The 17754-nt window shown below is 40.6% G+C and overlaps 1 protein-coding gene across 1 annotated transcript in view; it reads left to right on the top strand.

Moving 5' to 3' along the window:
• MYO9A (myosin IXA) overlaps positions 1-17754 on the top strand; it is a 115024-nt gene that overhangs the window by 41509 nt on the left and 55761 nt on the right. The window contains exons 3-9 of the mRNA XM_018552780.1: positions 3082-3176; positions 6503-6565; positions 8891-8990; positions 10706-10762; positions 10957-11054; positions 12602-12728; positions 16433-16522. Coding sequence (XP_018408282.1) covers positions 3082-3176; positions 6503-6565; positions 8891-8990; positions 10706-10762; positions 10957-11054; positions 12602-12728; positions 16433-16522 — 630 coding nt within the window. The remainder of the gene's footprint in view (positions 1-3081; positions 3177-6502; positions 6566-8890; positions 8991-10705; positions 10763-10956; positions 11055-12601; positions 12729-16432; positions 16523-17754) is intronic.

Below are 17754 nucleotides of genomic sequence, written 5' to 3' on the forward strand. Positions count from 1 at the left end.
GAGCCTGACACTTACTTTTAGAGTCCACCTGTCTGACATCGGCTACCCTGTAACGTGCCTGATCTTATGTACTAATCACTGAAACTAAAAGACAGAATGTGCGGTTTAAAGGCCCGAAATTTCAGGTGACTTCTGACCTTCTGATTGCTTTATTATTATTATTATTATTATTATTATTATTATACAGGATTTATATAGTGCCAACAGTTTGCGCAGCACTTTACAATATAAGGAAGACATTACAATACAATTCAAGATAAGATGGTAAGGAGGGCCCTGCCCGTGAGAGCTTACAATCTAAAAGGGAGGAGGAAGTGATACATGAGGAGGTTGCTGTGTGGGGATGAATTGTTTGAGAACGTGATGGTTGAGTGGTTAGGTTGAGGTCAGATAGGCTTCCCTGAAGAGATGAGTCTTAAGAGATCGCCTAAAGGAAGTCAGAGTGGGAGATAGAAAGCAGGTTGGGGTAAAGAGTTCCACAGAATGGGGGAGAGTCTAGAGAAGTCCTGGAGGCGAGTATGGGAGGAGTTGACAAGGGAGCTAGAGAGCAAGAGGTCTTAGGAGGAGTGTAGGGGATGGTTAGGGTGATTCTTGGAGACAAGGTTTGAGATATAGACAGGAGCTGAGTTGTGGATGGCTTTGTAAATGGTTGTTAATATTTTGAATTTTATCTTTTGGGCGATTGGAAGCCAGTGCAGGGATTGGCAGAGGGGGGTTGCAGACAGACACTGAGCAGTTGGTTAGGTGGATAAGTCTGGCAGCAGCATTCATGATAGACTGAAGGGTGATAGCCTGTGTAGATGTAGGCCAATGAGGAGGGAGTTACAGTAGTCGAGACGAGAGATAACAAGGGAGTGGATGAGCAGCTTTGTGGTTTCATTGGTGAGGAAGGAGCGTACTTTAGCAGTGTTTGCTCCTATATTGCAATCCTAACATGTTAATGTTCCACACATACAAACTTTATGTTTTTGCCCACAACAATTTGAAATCTGCCTTGACGCTGTTCTGGAAATACAGACAACAAAAGGGAAAACACTTTGATAGATGAGGCCAGGTGAGGAGGTGGTAGCAATTTAGCTTCGTAGTGAAAAGCAAAGGGGGGTGACGTGAAATTGGGGTATATTTTGGAAATATTAAGCATTATTTTGGGGGAGCTGTAAAAAAGATCATAAAAAAGTTACTAGTGGAGAAAATTTACACCATGAAGGCAGCTGAGAATGGAAACTGTAAATGTCAGTTTCCATGCCTAAAATGAGAAGTCTGAAAATGGTGATCAATAGAACTAGGGATCCTTTATTAGTTTGTCTGAGGAACCCCAACCGTTTGTGTTGCGACAAAATATTTTCTTTCCATCTTCTAAAGAAGTCTTGGGTACAGGGCAAAATAAGGCAATCTGAACCAGTCTTCTCCTCTAACATATTGATCAGTGAAGTTTCCTGTACTCCAGACTGTACATGTCCATGTCTTGGGAACACCCGTCATAGGGTGCTGCTCTAAAATGTAAGCAGTACTGAAAAATAACTTGTAGTTGTAATAAACAAGGACATGCACAACACAAGAAATTTTTTTGAAAGTCTGTATTTCCCCCCCTTTTATGTCATTATTGCTGCAAGAATGCTACAGAGCTCGGTACCTTTCTCAGTAGCATCAGTCATATAAGACTGGTAGTATTGCAGCAGTTTGAACGTGGCCAATATCTGTACATTTATTTGCATAACCAATCATTTCTTGTAATTCTGTTCAGCCAGTTTTATGGTCCAGAGGACATACAGGGGATTACTGGAAGCTAATCTTAGGATGGAATTCAAGTGTGTTTATTTTATATCTGCCTGCAGTTCAACTTTAAGTTTATTAGATGTCTTTTTCTTGTCAAAAAGACGTGTTTTACTTTTGTGCGTCTGAGCAGCTCTGAAATGCAATGGAAAAGGCTGAGTTTGACAAGACTTCCTGTCCTGTCCACATGATTCCTAACGGTGCTACTAAGCAGCTTTAAAGCCACCACTGTTCATAATGATGATCCATTGCCTTTAAACTCAAACTCAGCCCAGGCACACTTTGAAAAGAAGTGGGTTTTACAGGTTATTTTGTATTACATAGAGGAAAGTCGAGCCACCCTGGCTGACGGTAGCCTCAGGGTTGCTTGGTAGCTCTGCAAAAACTGCTAATTGACAAGATTGGTGAGCAGGGAGGCCACTGCCAAATAACCGTAGAGGAACCAGTTATTGTGACTTTTTGTCTGAAAGTAAGGAACCTCTTTGTTACCAGTTCACATTTCAGCGTCATTGTACTAAATGTAGTCGCTTTTCTCTGCACGGTAGCATTGTGTTTCCAATGCAGTGTTACTGTCACCCCATGACAAGCTGTATTGCATTGTAGTCAGTCACTTGTGAAGTAATGTGCTCATACAGTCATCGCCACCCCATGCATGGACAGCTTGCACATGCATAAAGCTTTCTGCAGCAGTGACAAGTGGATCACCAGTTGGTTCTATTTTCTAGTTCTAGTTTGTTGATTGGTGACCATGCTTGAATTAAGCCTTGTTGGTGGTTTGCAGGGGATTTTAAGAATGTGAAATCTCTATCACACGGATTGGTCATCCACTTTACCATAAATGAAGCCTTTATGTTTAGAACTGACAATGGTGCTTATCACTGGTGGTCAGTGGGCTATGCACCAGTTCTATCCGGCATCCAGAAGCAAGAAAAATGATAGCAGAAATCCAAGATTGGAATTGGAATCGCTCATTGAACCACTCCATGCCAAAATAGTAAATAATGACATTTCAATCCTAATGTGTGTTTTTATCAAGCAGTACCTTGATATAACTTGATAAAGACCAGTTAGGGTTGAAATGTCACTAATTGCAGCGTTTATTTTGGACTTGACACAAGAATTGTGATTTCTTTCCCTAAGTGTTGCTATGTAAATGTTGACTTCTATTAGTATATAAATCTATTTGTGTTTTTGATACGTGGCAGTCATTTTGAGCACCGGCACGGCTCTGAATTTTCAGACATCTGCTTATTTGTTATCTACTTAACTCCTGACTTGTATTGTCTGTTCTTTGACAATGTGTTTCAGGCTTTTGGAAATGCCAAAACATCACAGAACAACAATTCAAGTCGCTTTGGGAAGTTCATCCAAGTCAACTATCATGAGACAGGAACCGTTCGCGGGTAAGGGAGAGTGCATGTTTAATGTACACGTGTCATGTTATAATATGTGTATGAAATGTCCCTGATGACCTTTTGTTACTGCTCAAACACCAGTTTGCTGTGTACAGTATTGGGTGCTTGGGAAATGTTCTTGTCATAAAAAATGCTTTTCTCATCGCTGTTGTAAAAGATTTTTAGAGGAAAACTTTCTTCATAACCTGGCATCCAATTATTGCACCTAGCTTTCTAATTTAAAAATGTTTCCTGGTGAAAATATTGAAGTTTCTGTTTTACTTTTTGGTGTGTAATAAATCCGTTCCTGAAAACCAAAGTGTATTTCAGTTATGCTTGGAACGATATGTTCAGTTTGCTGCACAATAGAAGGCAAATATACACTGTCCACGAGTCTTCAAAGAGTAATTGCCTTAATTGTTTTATATATAAATCCCTTTTGGTTTTGGCAAGGAGGACAATGTTGGGAAAAATAAACCTGTTTTGGTAGCTGCTTCAGACTTTTAAAAGGTCTGCTTAAATGATATTTAAACCTAAAAAGGAAAAAATGTATTTCATTGCAGCTTAATGGTCCTTGGATGCGGTAGCTGCATTCGTTTTTATTTTTTAGGCGGAGAACATTTTTAGCAAGTACAGAAAATACCTGTTGATCTTGCCAGAAATACACTGTCCTTGTCACATCATGTGAACTAAAAGCACACAAAATGTTATCTTCCTTTTTGTAAACTACCAATCCCCCCCACCCGCATAGTGATGGAGTTCAAAAGAGGAGGACATGTTTTGAAGTCCAGCCATGGCTCCCTCCATACAGTGGAGGAGTGAGTGTTTCCACCCAGGGACATGTCATTTGCAGGTTCACCAGGTGAAAATAAAGGAAAAATGCTGAAAAAATGAAGTACTGGAAAGCTGCAGTATATTATATTTTTTATTAAGATACAATTTAAGGCTGGCTTCTCACCTGTGCTTATTCTGGTCATGCTTGATTTTCCACGTGTTACCACAACACAAGGTAATTCATGTCCCTTTGTGTGCTGCTTTGCACAGTTATTGATTTAGAACGGCACCCCATGTACAACTACAGTAGCTTGCTTGGAACACAATCGCGCTGCAGTGCACCACATTACATATGCGTTGCATTGTGCTGTGTTTAAAATTGCTGCATACATATGGTAGGTGTACCATATGTACAAACTAATGTCTTTAAATCCTAACGCAAAAGTTTCCTATTTTGCAGCTCACTAATCCATACATATGGCGGCTGTATAGGCTTCATTTTCTTTTTATTCTCCTTTTTATTTTCACCTGGTTATCCATCCAGTAGTATGTCTGTTTTTCCACCTTCCTTAACAGACCAATTTGTCCAGCAAAAGTGGCAGATAGAAGGTTAAGACAAACCATTTAACACTGATGTGAGTGATTTAAAATGGTCAGCTTTTATTCATTTATGTAAAACCTTTATCCCAAAAGGAAAAAAAAAACAGTTGCTGTAACTGCTTAAAGGTGTTCGCTGGAGTTCGGATTTTATTTGTTAGTCAAATCTATCTAAATCTGCTAGTCCAGGGGTGGCAAACTCAAATTCATCGGGGGCCGCATCAGCAGTATGGTTACCCTCAAAGGGCCGGTTGTATAGGACTATGCATCTACTCTTTATTATCATAGTAATAGTAATCATGGTGTCCTCAATAAAGTTCTCCTGTGGACGATACCAGCAGTCTGCAAATCAGGGCAAAACTCGGGCACCCCCACCCCCACTAAATTTACCCCACCCCTTCCTGTTTGATACTTTTTGCGTGACCTGACAGTCGCTGGATACAGTGCAAACACTGTGCAGGATTTGTAATGGGATCTGCCCACCATGGGGCTGCAGAGCCCACATAGATCCTGCACAGCCCCCATGAGACCCTGCAGCTAGTCCATCTGAGGCCTGGTTCACACCTGAGAGTATTTACGGCACATCTAGTTGCGTGAAAACGTGCTAAACGCACATTTCAATGCAAGTCTGCAGTGACTGTTCACACCTTAGCCTTACGTCGCACGTAAGAAAACATGAGAGATTTTCAGGTGGATGCCGCTTGGTTTTGGTCCCACAGACATTTCTATGCAGTGAAAAACACCCGTTTTTAAAAGCAAAAATGCACAAAAAAATTGTGCAAAACTGCAAATGCCTAGGTGTGTTTTCTGCACAGGGTGACAGTGCTGCTGTCCAAGGGTGGTTCCATTGCTGCTCCATAGTGGAGCCACCCTAAGACAGGAAGTATGTTACTGGCCGGATTACCAGGTGAAAATAATGGGGGGGGCCTAAATAAAAGAAAACTAATGCAGCCACCACATTTAAGGATTGGTAATCGGCAATATATTAAAAAAAAAATCTTTTTTTTTGGTTTTAGATGCACTTTAGGCTGAAAACAGTTTTTAGTTATTTGGGCCATGTGTGCCCCTAAAGAAAATATATTATGGTTTGTAGATATAGTATAGTATATACTTTTTGATTTGTTATGTTCAAAGGATGCACCGATGCCGAGTATTTGGGCGAGCACTCATACGCGCCCAAATGCTCCGATGCCTATCAGGAAGCCGGGCAGAGAGTAATTACGCCCCCTCGGCTTTGATTGGCCAGAAAGCCGGCTTCATTCTCCCTCATCACCTGATGACGAGAGAGCATGGAGCCGGCTTCCTGGCCAATCAGGAAACTGGGTGCTTTGTAATGACGTGTTGCCCGTTTCCTGATTTGGCCAGCTTCTTGATTAATCAGGAAACAGGCAACATATCATTACACGGCGCCTGGCTTCCTGATTGGCCAGAAAGCCAGCTCCATACTCCTGCATCACCTGGTGACGAGGGAGCATGGAGATGGCTTCCCTGCTAATCTGAAAGCTGGGTGGCGAGTCTTTACACGCCGCCCGGCTTCCCATTTAATCAGGAAGCCAGGTGGTGAGTCATTACACGCTGCCTGGCTTCCTTAATGCGACTTCCGGTATCGGCGAGTAAAAATATATTGGTACTCGATGCTGGAAAACAAGTATTGGTACATCCCTAATATTTTCTATTATATGGACTAAAAACTACCAGAATGAAATTGGCGCAGAACCGTTCTGTCCTTGTAGAACCATGATAGATTCACTTTAACCCAAGCACCCAGTGTATGTGTACATAGACACTCATTGCACTCTTATCAGATCAATGAACTTTGGTTGGTTGCTATGAGGTCCCGCACTTTCAACATATGTATTTCTCTTTGGACTTTAAACAAACCCCTGTGTGGAATGGGCGCATGTCAGACCCTTTTTAATATACCTGAGTACTTTATTAATACACAGAGTTTATCCCCTGTACAGAGCATACGTTGAGAAGTATCTTCTGGAGAAAAGCAGGCTTGTTTACCAAGAGCAGTATGAGAGGTGAGTAAAGTCACTGTGTGAAATATACCATGATATATATGTTCTTAGTAAAAAGATGACTGTAAGAAAGTATAAGCTTGGCATAACGTTTCAGCGTTGCCATATGGTAAGTTTTGTGCAATCTGCAGTATACAATTGTATATCCTTTTAAATTAGAAGCATACACAAATCTCAACCTTCAAATCTCAACCTTCTGTTCAGGTGGCTTAAAGTGCAGGATAATGAACCCAGATGGTAATAAACACACATTTCTAATAGTGGGATAGGGTTATTGCCTCTCTTCTTTCGGTCTGTGACCCTTTTGTGGAGATTTCTTTTTATTATTATTACATATTATTTATATAGCGCCAACAGTTTGCGCAGGGCTTTACAATATAAGGAAGACATTACAGTTACAATACAATTCAAGACAATTCAAGATGGTAAGGAGGACCCTGCCCCTGAGGGCTTACAATCTAAAAGAGGAGGGGGAAATGATACATGAGGAGGTAGCTGTAGCTCTTTACTTCTGTTTCACTTACTGGGGTAACCTGGCACCAATGGTGTGTTCAAGTCTAAGTCCACCTGTGTGGCCATGTTTCATGTTACACCCATATTCGATGTGCAACATAAAAGATGGTCACGTTTCCCTGACCCTCCACACACACACACACTTATCTCAATAGCAAGGTTCTTCTCAAAGTTTCCTGTTTTTATTTTAATCTGACGCGGCTATGGGTGGCTCTGCCCGCAAAGCTGCATCATCAGCTCATGGGATCTGTGAATGAAAGAATCTCCGCCTGCCACCGCAGAGATCCCTATCGTGAGGTCACTGCAATTGTAGCCCAAACATTACTTCCTCCAGCACCATAACTGAAGGTCCGTACCTCAGTATGGACTTGGGACTGGGCGAATAGTCTGCAGCAGCCTCCGTATTGCACCTGCAATCCACTGGTTGCAATTGCAATGCTATGCAGGCTCCAATGCAAAATAAATAATAATAATAATTGCACATTTTGTCTCATCAGTGTGGGTGCATTTATTATGTAACATGCCTTTAAAGTCACTCCAAAAGGCTGCCCCTTTCTTACGATCTTCTCGTATTCAGTCCTGTTTTATGAACAAATAATCACAAGCGTCTGGGTTTGTCTGGTATCTTCAGCTTGCGTTTTTGGTATAGATAATATAGATAAGATGCTGTATTTATAAAGTGCCAACATATTATTATTTAGTGCTGGATAGAAACCTGTGTAGGCATTTGTTATACCTTCCAAGCTTGTGGCTTTTAGTTGTTGAGGCCACTGTTTTGGTGCCGTGCCATGTAACGGAAGCTTCATTAAAGTCATTACTACCCACTTCCTGAGGGCTGTCCTGAGGGATTGCCACTTTGCCAGCTCTGTGACAAATGCCGGCCACAAAGTTTTGTGAACGGCAAGAACACCGTACGAGCTGTATGACTGCAGTTCCTTCTTTCTGTTGTTGTGTGTATCAACATTTATGTTTATATACAAGCAACATGCATAGTCAAGCCTCTTGATTTTAGTGTAATGAATAGAGCTGGACAACTTGCTGAATAAGATAAAGGGCATTATTACAAAGTATAAGGCATCCATTGACCACACTTTGTTAGGGGCCCTCTACTTTACTATGTTGGAACTCTGGCTGTATAATAGATGCTAACCAGAACAATTGGAGTCCCAGTACAATCCAGTTTAAAAATGCCAAATGTTGGGGGAAAATGATGGGCACAATGTGGGCATGTAGCAAACTGCAGATAATCTCCATCTGCACATAGCCTGAATTTGCCAGGAGACCAACAATAAGGCCTCATTAACAGGGGCCATGTTGCCCCATACATCGTGAAGGGCCATTTCTGATGCACCTGGAACTGCGGGAAGAAGCGTGTGGGCAGCTCATGTAAGTCGATGGAGACACAGGAGCTGTGTGCCCTCACACGCGGTTTCCCGTAGCTCTGAGTTTTAACAACCGCACACAGACTGTGTATGGCCTTGAATGCTGACATGACAGATCCAGGTCTGTTCACTGTCTGTGGCAAAACTCGGAGCTGAGGAAATCGGCATGTGAGGGTGCACAGCTCCTGCATCTCCATAGACTTGAATGACGTGCCGGCACACTTCTTCTTGCAGCTCCGGGCGCATCATAGGCCACATTAGTTACTCATCTGGTTTGCAACAGACAAGACCTTCTCTAAATTTTCTCTTGGCCTCTGGCATCTGTATACATTGCCCAGTCAGTCTTTCCTTTAATTGCTGGTCTGTTTTGTGTCTGTGTTTCAGGTATCTTTATTGATTAATATATAAATTAAACTCTGTACTTTATAAACAGGAATTACCACGTGTTCTACTATTTGCTGGCTGGCGCGAGTGATGAGGAGAAGACAGAATTTCATCTTAGCCTCCCGGAGAACTATCATTATTTAAACCAGGTAAGACACAGACATACACACCATTGCTAAAGAATAGAGCATGAAGAAAGATAAAGTCTCGGGCTGCACAAAGCTTAAACCCTCTATTAAATGTTGTTTGTCAAATACAAATTCCATACAAATAACTTAAAGGCTAAGTTCACCTTTTGCAAAAATTAAAGAAATGCATGTTTGATAATATAAAAGAAAATGCATTTCTTTAATTTTTGCATTCAAGCCTGGAAAGCATTGCAACGGTGATCACTCAATCAGGGCTGCAGAGCTCAGGCTTCTGCACACACTCATACTGGCAGAGCTCATACTGAGGTACGGAGTATCAGTTAGGAGAAATGGGGAAGGAATGCTGGACTTCAAACTGCATTAAATCACCTCAAACTGCGTCCAGCCGTCCTCCCTCTGGATAGATATGGAATATGGACAGCTCTACCGCATCTAACCAGTGGAAGGATGGCTGGATGCTGTTTGAGGTGATTTAATCCAGTTTGAAGTCCAGCCAACCTTCCCCCATCTCTCCTAACTGATACTCTGTACATCAGTACGGAGCTCTGCCATTATGAGAATGTGCAGAAGCCAGAGCTCCACAGCCCTGATTGAGTGATCACAATTGCAATGCATTCCAGGCTTGAATGCAAAAATGAAAGAAATGCATTTTTAAAAATATTATTAAATATGTATTTCTTTAATTTTTGCCAAAAGTGGACTCTGCCTTTTTAGAATAATGACCAAAATGATTAGAAGCTGTTGCTTGCGTATAGCTGGCTGTTCTTTAAAAAAGGTATGCAAAAATGAAGTTGAGTGGCTTGCTTTGCTGTGCCTGTGTGTTTGTGGAGACTACACACACAAGGGTGGCTCCATGGGACTGTGCAAGGGAAAGGAGCCACCCTAAAACAGGATATCACAGCTAGTGCTCTGGGACCAGTTGATTCTGCCGGAACCTAAAACTTTTATACAACAAGGAGCAGCATTCATTGTAAGTGATTGAATCCAAATTTGATATAGCTTAAAAACCTTTTGGCTTTAATATTGCTATAACCCTTGCATTGTTTTCTGTGAAGAGATGTTTTTCTAAACTTCTCTAGACCATGGAAAATAAATCCTATACATTTTTTAGTTTCTGCCAGATGGTGATGAGGACCACCACAGTAATATGTGGGCAGCTTGCTATTAATGGCCCTTTGACACCTATGTGTATACAGTAACTTGTTCCCTAGGCACATTTTGTTTGTGGTTATGCCCACTTTTAAGTTGTGGTGATATGCACTTTATTTGTTCATTAGCCCATATGGGTGGGGAAGAACATTTAGAAACCGAGATTTTCTATCATGCAGAAGCATTGCGAGTACAAAAAGATGAGTGATATGTGCATCTGAAAACTGAGATTTTCAATGATGCGGAAGCATTGCAAGTACAAGAAATTGAATGTGTGTTTTTGTGCATTTACCATTCATGATCTACATAACGTGTTAAGACAAAAATTGCTACGTCCTGTTTTATTTAATAACATGCTGAGCTTTAGGGCATACATGTGTAATGAATGGGATTTCTAGTCGAAATGCATTTCATGTAGTAAATACAAATGTTTCAGCACAGGAAAAAAGACAAGTGTGAACAGGTCCTAAGAATGAATTGACTTGCATGGTAGCAGCAGCTTACTGAAGTAGTTTGATTTCTTTTTTTTTTGCACTGTCACTTTTTTTTAAAAATCACATTTTCAGGCAACACGCAAACCGCAGAGACAGAGCTGGGGAGAGTACAGTTGTGAAGACGAAACAGTGAGTTGATTGTGTAGATTTTGTTCACCTTGTTTTTCTATTATGCCTTTCATTCACATGAGGACTTATTAGAATGACTGTTTATATTTTGCATTGTGATTATTGAGCTGTGTTGCACAATGAAGTTCTGTACTTGGCACTGTGAGATTTTGTATTTACTATCTAAAGTTGTGACTTTATCTCGAACATTACAGGACTCTTTAAGTGGGGAGGGCGAAGACCTCAGACATGATTTTGAACGACTGCAGCTGGCAATGGAGATGGTTGGTTTCCTGTCAGCTACACGTAGACAGTAAGTTCTGCATGCAACGTCAAAAGTACATTAAAGCCTCTCACATATTGTGGCAAAACATTTCTTGTTTTATTTCAGTACACATTTATGTTTCATTTCTATAGAGCTCACTACAATTTACCTATAGACTCAAATTGGTCTATTCATGATGTGTATCATCTTTGGAAAGTACTGTATGTCCAATTCCTATTTTGTCTTGCAGCATATTGACTCTCATAGCTCACTTCCAATTATTTTCTTTCCTCATTGAGTCTGAGTTTTAGGTTTTTTTGTAGTGTAGAGCTGTTTGCTAATAAATATATGGAAGAGTAAGTAAAAAAAAAAAAAAGAGAACACTCTATACATTTTTGGACCTGTAACTGTAAAAGAAGCTTTTCTAAGAGGGTGTCCAGTGATCTAAGAAAAGCAGATAGCTGGACACTATCTGGGAAAAGCAACCAGTAGTTAAACATAATGCAGTTTCACTCACGAATTAACCCTCCTCTTTTAACCTTGTCAGATTTAGGGTCTGTGTGTTGTTTGGGGCAGAACTGCTTCGCTCCTCATACTCATAAATGGGAATGTTAAAGCAGCTTAAGAGGAGATCAAGTGCATGTCAGAAGGAGGTCATTTGTAGATCAATTGCACCTATAAATTATAAATGATCTCAGAAGCATCCCATATTGATCTTTAATGTAAACTGAATGCACCTGAAAGCAAGTTGCATTTGCCCTAAGGGTGCTTATTCGAAAGGAAAACAATTTTTGACAGTGCCTATTCTGTTTATGGGCTGCCTCCAACAACTGAGGCCTAATGTTTTTGCACACTAGGGTGTCTCCATTTGAGCTAAACACCCATATAAGTCAGATTTGTCTTTTGCTTTGGACAACAGAATATGTTGTGCAGCCCTCTCAGGCTTGTAGGGAGCTGATTTGGAAATCACCTTCACAGTGTAGTTACTTTGCAATGCACAGTAAGGCCTGGTTCACAGCTGAGCGCCTTACAGCGCTGATCGACGCGCTGTAAAACGCCCAGCAAGGGAAATCCCATACTTTCCCATGGACATGGTTCCCTCCTGGGCGTATATCAGCGCGTAGGAACGCGCTGAAAAACGCCCTACGCCCAAAGAAGTACAGGAGCTTCTTTGCGGTAACCCCGAGCCACACTCGGGAATACAGCGTAGAGGTCTTACCTTGTCCGCGATCCCCGCTGTGTCCTCCGGCAGCTGCCGGGTTCCGTCCCTTGCAAACGGCCGCGTCACAGGGGGGCGGAGCCAGCGGGAAGTTTGAAAGTGAAAAAAAAGAAAAACATTTGTTAAAATAGGGAAAATAAGGGGGGAAAAATCATACCGCCAGTGAAACGCGCGTTTTACTGAACGGAAAAACGTGCTGAAAAACGAGCAGAAAAAATACGCCCAGGTGTGAACCCAGCCTAACTGTATATAACCTGCCATTTTGTAAGTTTCCTGATGATCCTAATCTAGGTCTTCCTGTAATAGCTTGCCATTATGTTTTTTTGATCATTATATTTCTGCATGTGGAGAACAAGTTTCCTTTTAAACCCTACAGGATTGTCTCTCTCCTGTCTGCCATCCTTCACCTTGGAAACATCCAGTATAAGAGAAAGGCATACAGAGATGAATCAATTGATATTTCAAACCCTGACACTCTGCGCATTGTATCTGATCTCCTGAAGGTGAGTCCAAAAATTATTTTTCATCCTATTTCCCATTCAGCACTGCTGTTTGTTGGTGTGGACATATTTGTAGAGGGGGGTCTGTGCGTGTTTTGCAATAGAGGAACATTTCACATATGATCATGTTGCCCCTTTAATACTTGCATGTGTCTGTTAGCAAGCTGCTTGTAATAAATACCATTTGTTCACCATATGGAGCATTGTTTTTCAAATCCAATGGCCATTCTACAGAGGCTCTTTTTGGTACAGAATAGTATACATATTTTAAATGTGTGTGTGTGTATAGGTTAAGTAAAAAGAGTACTTTTGTCTCTTTGATGTCTTTACAACCTTTTGCGTCCTCAAGTCTCCCATTGTCTCATCATTCATACTATCTGATTGCAGTTCTTGTCTATCAGCATTGACAGGCCTGGGTCAGGTGGAAACGCTCCTTCCTTACTTTTTTCTCATAAAGTCAAAAGGAGAACTTTATACAACCCCTCTGGCAATGTGACTCCTTTTCTAACGTAAATAAACTTACTAGGGATGTCTATGAAGTTAGGTACCATTATCACAGGAATCTGTTCTACTTTTCCATTTTCCCTGCAGCAAAAATGCCTGCATTCTGAATTCATTCTGAAGGTCTTTAATGTATGTGTTTTGCATGCTTATTTAACCTCTTGCCGTCCGCCCGTAGTAAAAAAACGGACGGACGGCACTGCAGCATCTGCGGGTTGCCGTCTCCAGATGGCAATTTACTTCCAGGATAGTGTTGCCTCTTTGTGTAGACCTATCCTCTATGGTGTTCTGTAATCATTCTTTCTGTTTCCATTTCATTTATTCGGGATTGCAGATTTTACAGTTGGTGTCTGTTAGTCAGACGTTTTAGTTTGTTTTTCTTTTATGATATGCGTTGAATACATTGTATAATGCTACAGAGATTAAATAGTGCTTTTGTGTGATAACTGGTAGCTTTTCAAACATCTGGGTTGTGTGTGTGTGTGTATATGTGTGCCATTCGTTTTTAGAATGCAGGATTTTTCACCAGATGTTTAAATGCTTTTGTTCTTTTCCGTCTCAGATTGCTGTAATGAATAACCTACACATAACCTTTTATGTACAAAGCTGGCTCCCACATCATTAGCATACTGTAATCTGGGACCATTAACGAGAATGCTAACTCGATGTAGTATGTTCCCATCATGCATTGTGTCTGCCACTTTAGGATGAGTGGGTAGGGAGTTGTTTAAAGCTCTGTTCCACTCCTGTGGCTTATTTAAGAGTAAGGCTAACCGTACACGTGTAGAGAAAATCACTTGAGTGCCCTTCCCGTACTAAACTGTGTGGATGTAGGAATCTGCCCTGTGGAGATATGGGTGTAACATAAAGCATGGTCTTAAAGCTGGACTATGCTTTTATGTAGACTTCAGCTTGATGTAATGTGGTTATTGTACAGCATGGCAACTGTACAAATACTGATCACCTATAAAAGGATGGTGTAAAACAAGTGAATCTCATGTAAATGGATTATCCATAGTCATCTGACCATGCTGTCAGCATACTTGGCTAGAGGCTATAAGGCAGTGGTTGTAAGAAAAGTGAAGTCAATGAACATTCCTTGATAAAAACTTCAGCTTGATGTAATGTGGTTATTGTACAGCATGGCAACTGTACAAATACTGATCACCTATAAAAGGATGGTGTAAAACAAGTGAATCTCATGTAAATGGATTATCCATAGTCATCTGACCATGCTGTCAGCATACTTGGCTAGAGGCTATAAGGCAGTGGTTGTAAGAAAAGTGAAGTCAATGAACATTCCTTGGTAAGAATGTGGAAATCAAAGAGGGGGGGGAACTTTTAGAATTGTCATGACTGCAGGAGGCAAGGGGAAAATCTTCCAACGGGGACAAATGTTCGGTTGACAACCTAATCAGGGTTGTCACCCAGATTAGGTTGTCTGGGTTTGGAGGTTAGGAGATTAAGGGGGGACATGATTTTCCTATATAAACTATTCAAGGGCGAAAGCAACATTATTAACAAACGGTTTACGGTTAGCTCCGTAACAAAGACCAGAGGGCACAACCAAAAATTGGTGGAAATTTTTTTTCAACACACAGGGCGCAGGGGGTTCTTCACAGTCAGAGTGATTAAGGTCTGGGACTCGCTACCGCAGGGAGTGATTTCAGCTAAGAGTGTGGAATCATTCAAGAAACTCTTGGACGAGTTCCTCGGAGACCATAATATACAGGGGTATAGGTACGCCTAAGAGCAAAATCCCACATGGACTAATAAACACTCACACACCAACTCAAACAGAAATGCATACACACACACAATAGGTTGGACTTGATGGACTTATGTCTTTATTCAACCTCAAATACTATGTAACTATGTAACCTTCTAGAAACGCCTCTCTTTTTGGGGGAGATTTCCTCTCACTTCCAGTTGCATCACCAAGACGGGAAGTAAAGGAAAATCTTACTAGCACAGAACACAGATGACAAAAAATGTTTTAACACTTCCCTTTTCTGTACAAAACAAAAAAAAAAGTTATACATATTGGTTAACTGATCCTCTGTGTGTATTCATGTTGTGTCAGTATTCATAGTTACGTTTTATATTGTTCCATTTATATTGCTCCATGGTCTGCATTTACACAAGACATGCTATGCAATGTGATTTTTACTGTCAAATGTCTACTGATTAAATTTGCTTTAAAGTGTTGAGAAAAAAGTCACATCTGGGTGATCAATGTACATGTAATGTTGCAAGAACTTTAAAAAACTTTATTACAGATTCCCATCTTTTTCTGTTCTAAAGAAAAAGCTGTTTTGTTTGCAGGTTTTTGCAGGTTTTATTTAGGTTCAGATGACTAAAATTTTACCTCACTGCAGACTTGTGAAAATATCTGTGAGCCAATCACACAAGCAGGAAATTACGTTTTTGGGGATATTCTGTACACCAGTGGTTTACAGAACGCCTCCAATTTGCCATGTTGCATTTAATTTTTTGAACAGTTTAATTCAACAGATTGAAATGGAAAGTTAATTTAAAAACGTTAAATTACAAAAAGGCTTATGTATCAGTTTTATATGCAAAATAATTTTTTTATTAAAAGTGGAGTTTTCCTTTAATAAGGTATACAGCCTTTTCCCAATGTTTGTTCAGCATCATGTTCAGGGTTCTGTTGTCTGGGCTGTATTATATCTAATAGTGACACCAAACAGAAGATTCACTGTCAGTTACTGTGTACAAAACAAAGGCTGTCTTCGGGACAAAGATCATTTACTGTTTGCTATTAATGCATGAGACCCCTCCCCTCAGTTTATCGTAATAAAATGTGGTTTAGTTTGCTTTCTTTATGCTTGGATAACACACTTACTGTGTGTGCAGATGTTTTTGTATTTAGGCCTCTTTTCCATACAGTACCAGTTTTACTATATAAGTGATAAAATGAACACCAGTAGCTTAACTCATCCACTAGCTTCATATATGTCTCCGACTCCTGCACTGAGATCTCTGCAGAGTTGGCAGACCTACAGTCATAGACATTACAGAGAGTCTTGCTCTCTCTCGTAAATGTTTTGTGCCGAGACAAATTTTAGCAGGTACGACTGTTTACGGTATTATATGTCACCGCTTGAGTCGCTTAGTTCATAAAATTTGAGTTGCTTAGATCTGTGAAATTTCTTATTTACATTGTGATTATTTTCTGAAAATAGGTTCGAGAAGAAATGCTACTGGATGCTCTGACTACCAGGAAAACTGTCACAGTTGGGGAAAAACTTATCTTGCCATATCGTTTGCCAGAGGTGAGGTTTTATTTTTCCTCCAGTCTTTCATCATTGTAGGTTTGTTGTGTGTTGGGAAGATGTTGAAGAACAACTCTGTGTAAAAAGTTTTCTTTACCCTACCCCCGCACTGCAAATGTTAAGTGCTCGATTTTGCCTAGGTTCAAAAATAACAAAGTTATACATGCTTGGAGCTGGCCAGCTGTGTCAGCGCTCCCTCCTGCCTGTCTTCTCCTACACTCCAGCGATAGTATGTCTCTCAGTGTCCTCAAGTCCTATACACGGTATATAGAACAAGAGAACTCAGGGACCTTAGACCGCTGCAACTGAGGGGGAGAGAAGCTCCAGGGACCACTCCTAAGAGCAAGCTGACTTGAAGGCTTGGGTGAGTATAACCTTTTTTTTTTTTAACCTAGACAAAAATGAGCACTTAACCCTTGCAATGCAGGGGTATTCCATTTCATTTATTCGGGATTGCAGATTTTACAGTTGGTGTCTGTTAGTCAGACGTTTTAGTTTGTTTTTCTTTTATGATATGCGTTGAATACATTGTATAATGCTACAGAGATTAAATAGTGCTTTTGTGTGATAACTGGTAGCTTTTCAAACATCTGGGTTGTGTGTGTGTGTGTATATGTGTGCCATTCGTTTTTAGAATGCAGGATTTTTCACCAGATGTTTAAATGCTTTTGTTCTTTTCCGTCTCAGATTGCTGTAATGAATAACCTACACATAACCTTTTATGTACAAAGCTGGCTCCCACATCATTAGCATACTGTAATCTGGGACCATTAACGAGAATGCTAACTCGATGTAGTATGTTCCCATCATGCATTGTGTCTGCCACTTTAGGATGAGTGGGTAGGGAGTTGTTTAAAGCTCTGTTCCACTCCTGTGGCTTATTTAAGAGTAAGGCTAACCGTACACGTGTAGAGAAAATCACTTGAGTGCCCTTCCCGTACTAAACTGTGTGGATGTAGGAATCTGCCCTGTGGAGATATGGGTGTAACATAAAGCATGGTCTTAAAGCTGGACTATGCTTTTATGTAGACTTCAGCTTGATGTAATGTGGTTATTGTACAGCATGGCAACTGTACAAATACTGATCACCTATAAAAGGATGGTGTAAAACAAGTGAATCTCATGTAAATGGATTATCCATAGTCATCTGACCATGCTGTCAGCATACTTGGCTAGAGGCTATAAGGCAGTGGTTGTAAGAAAAGTGAAGTCAATGAACATTCCTTGATAAA

The sequence above is a fragment of the Nanorana parkeri genome, unplaced genomic scaffold (assembly GCF_000935625.1).
Source record: "Nanorana parkeri isolate BGI_ZX_2015 unplaced genomic scaffold, ASM93562v1 scaffold97, whole genome shotgun sequence".
Taxonomy (NCBI): Eukaryota; Metazoa; Chordata; class Amphibia; order Anura; family Dicroglossidae; genus Nanorana; species Nanorana parkeri.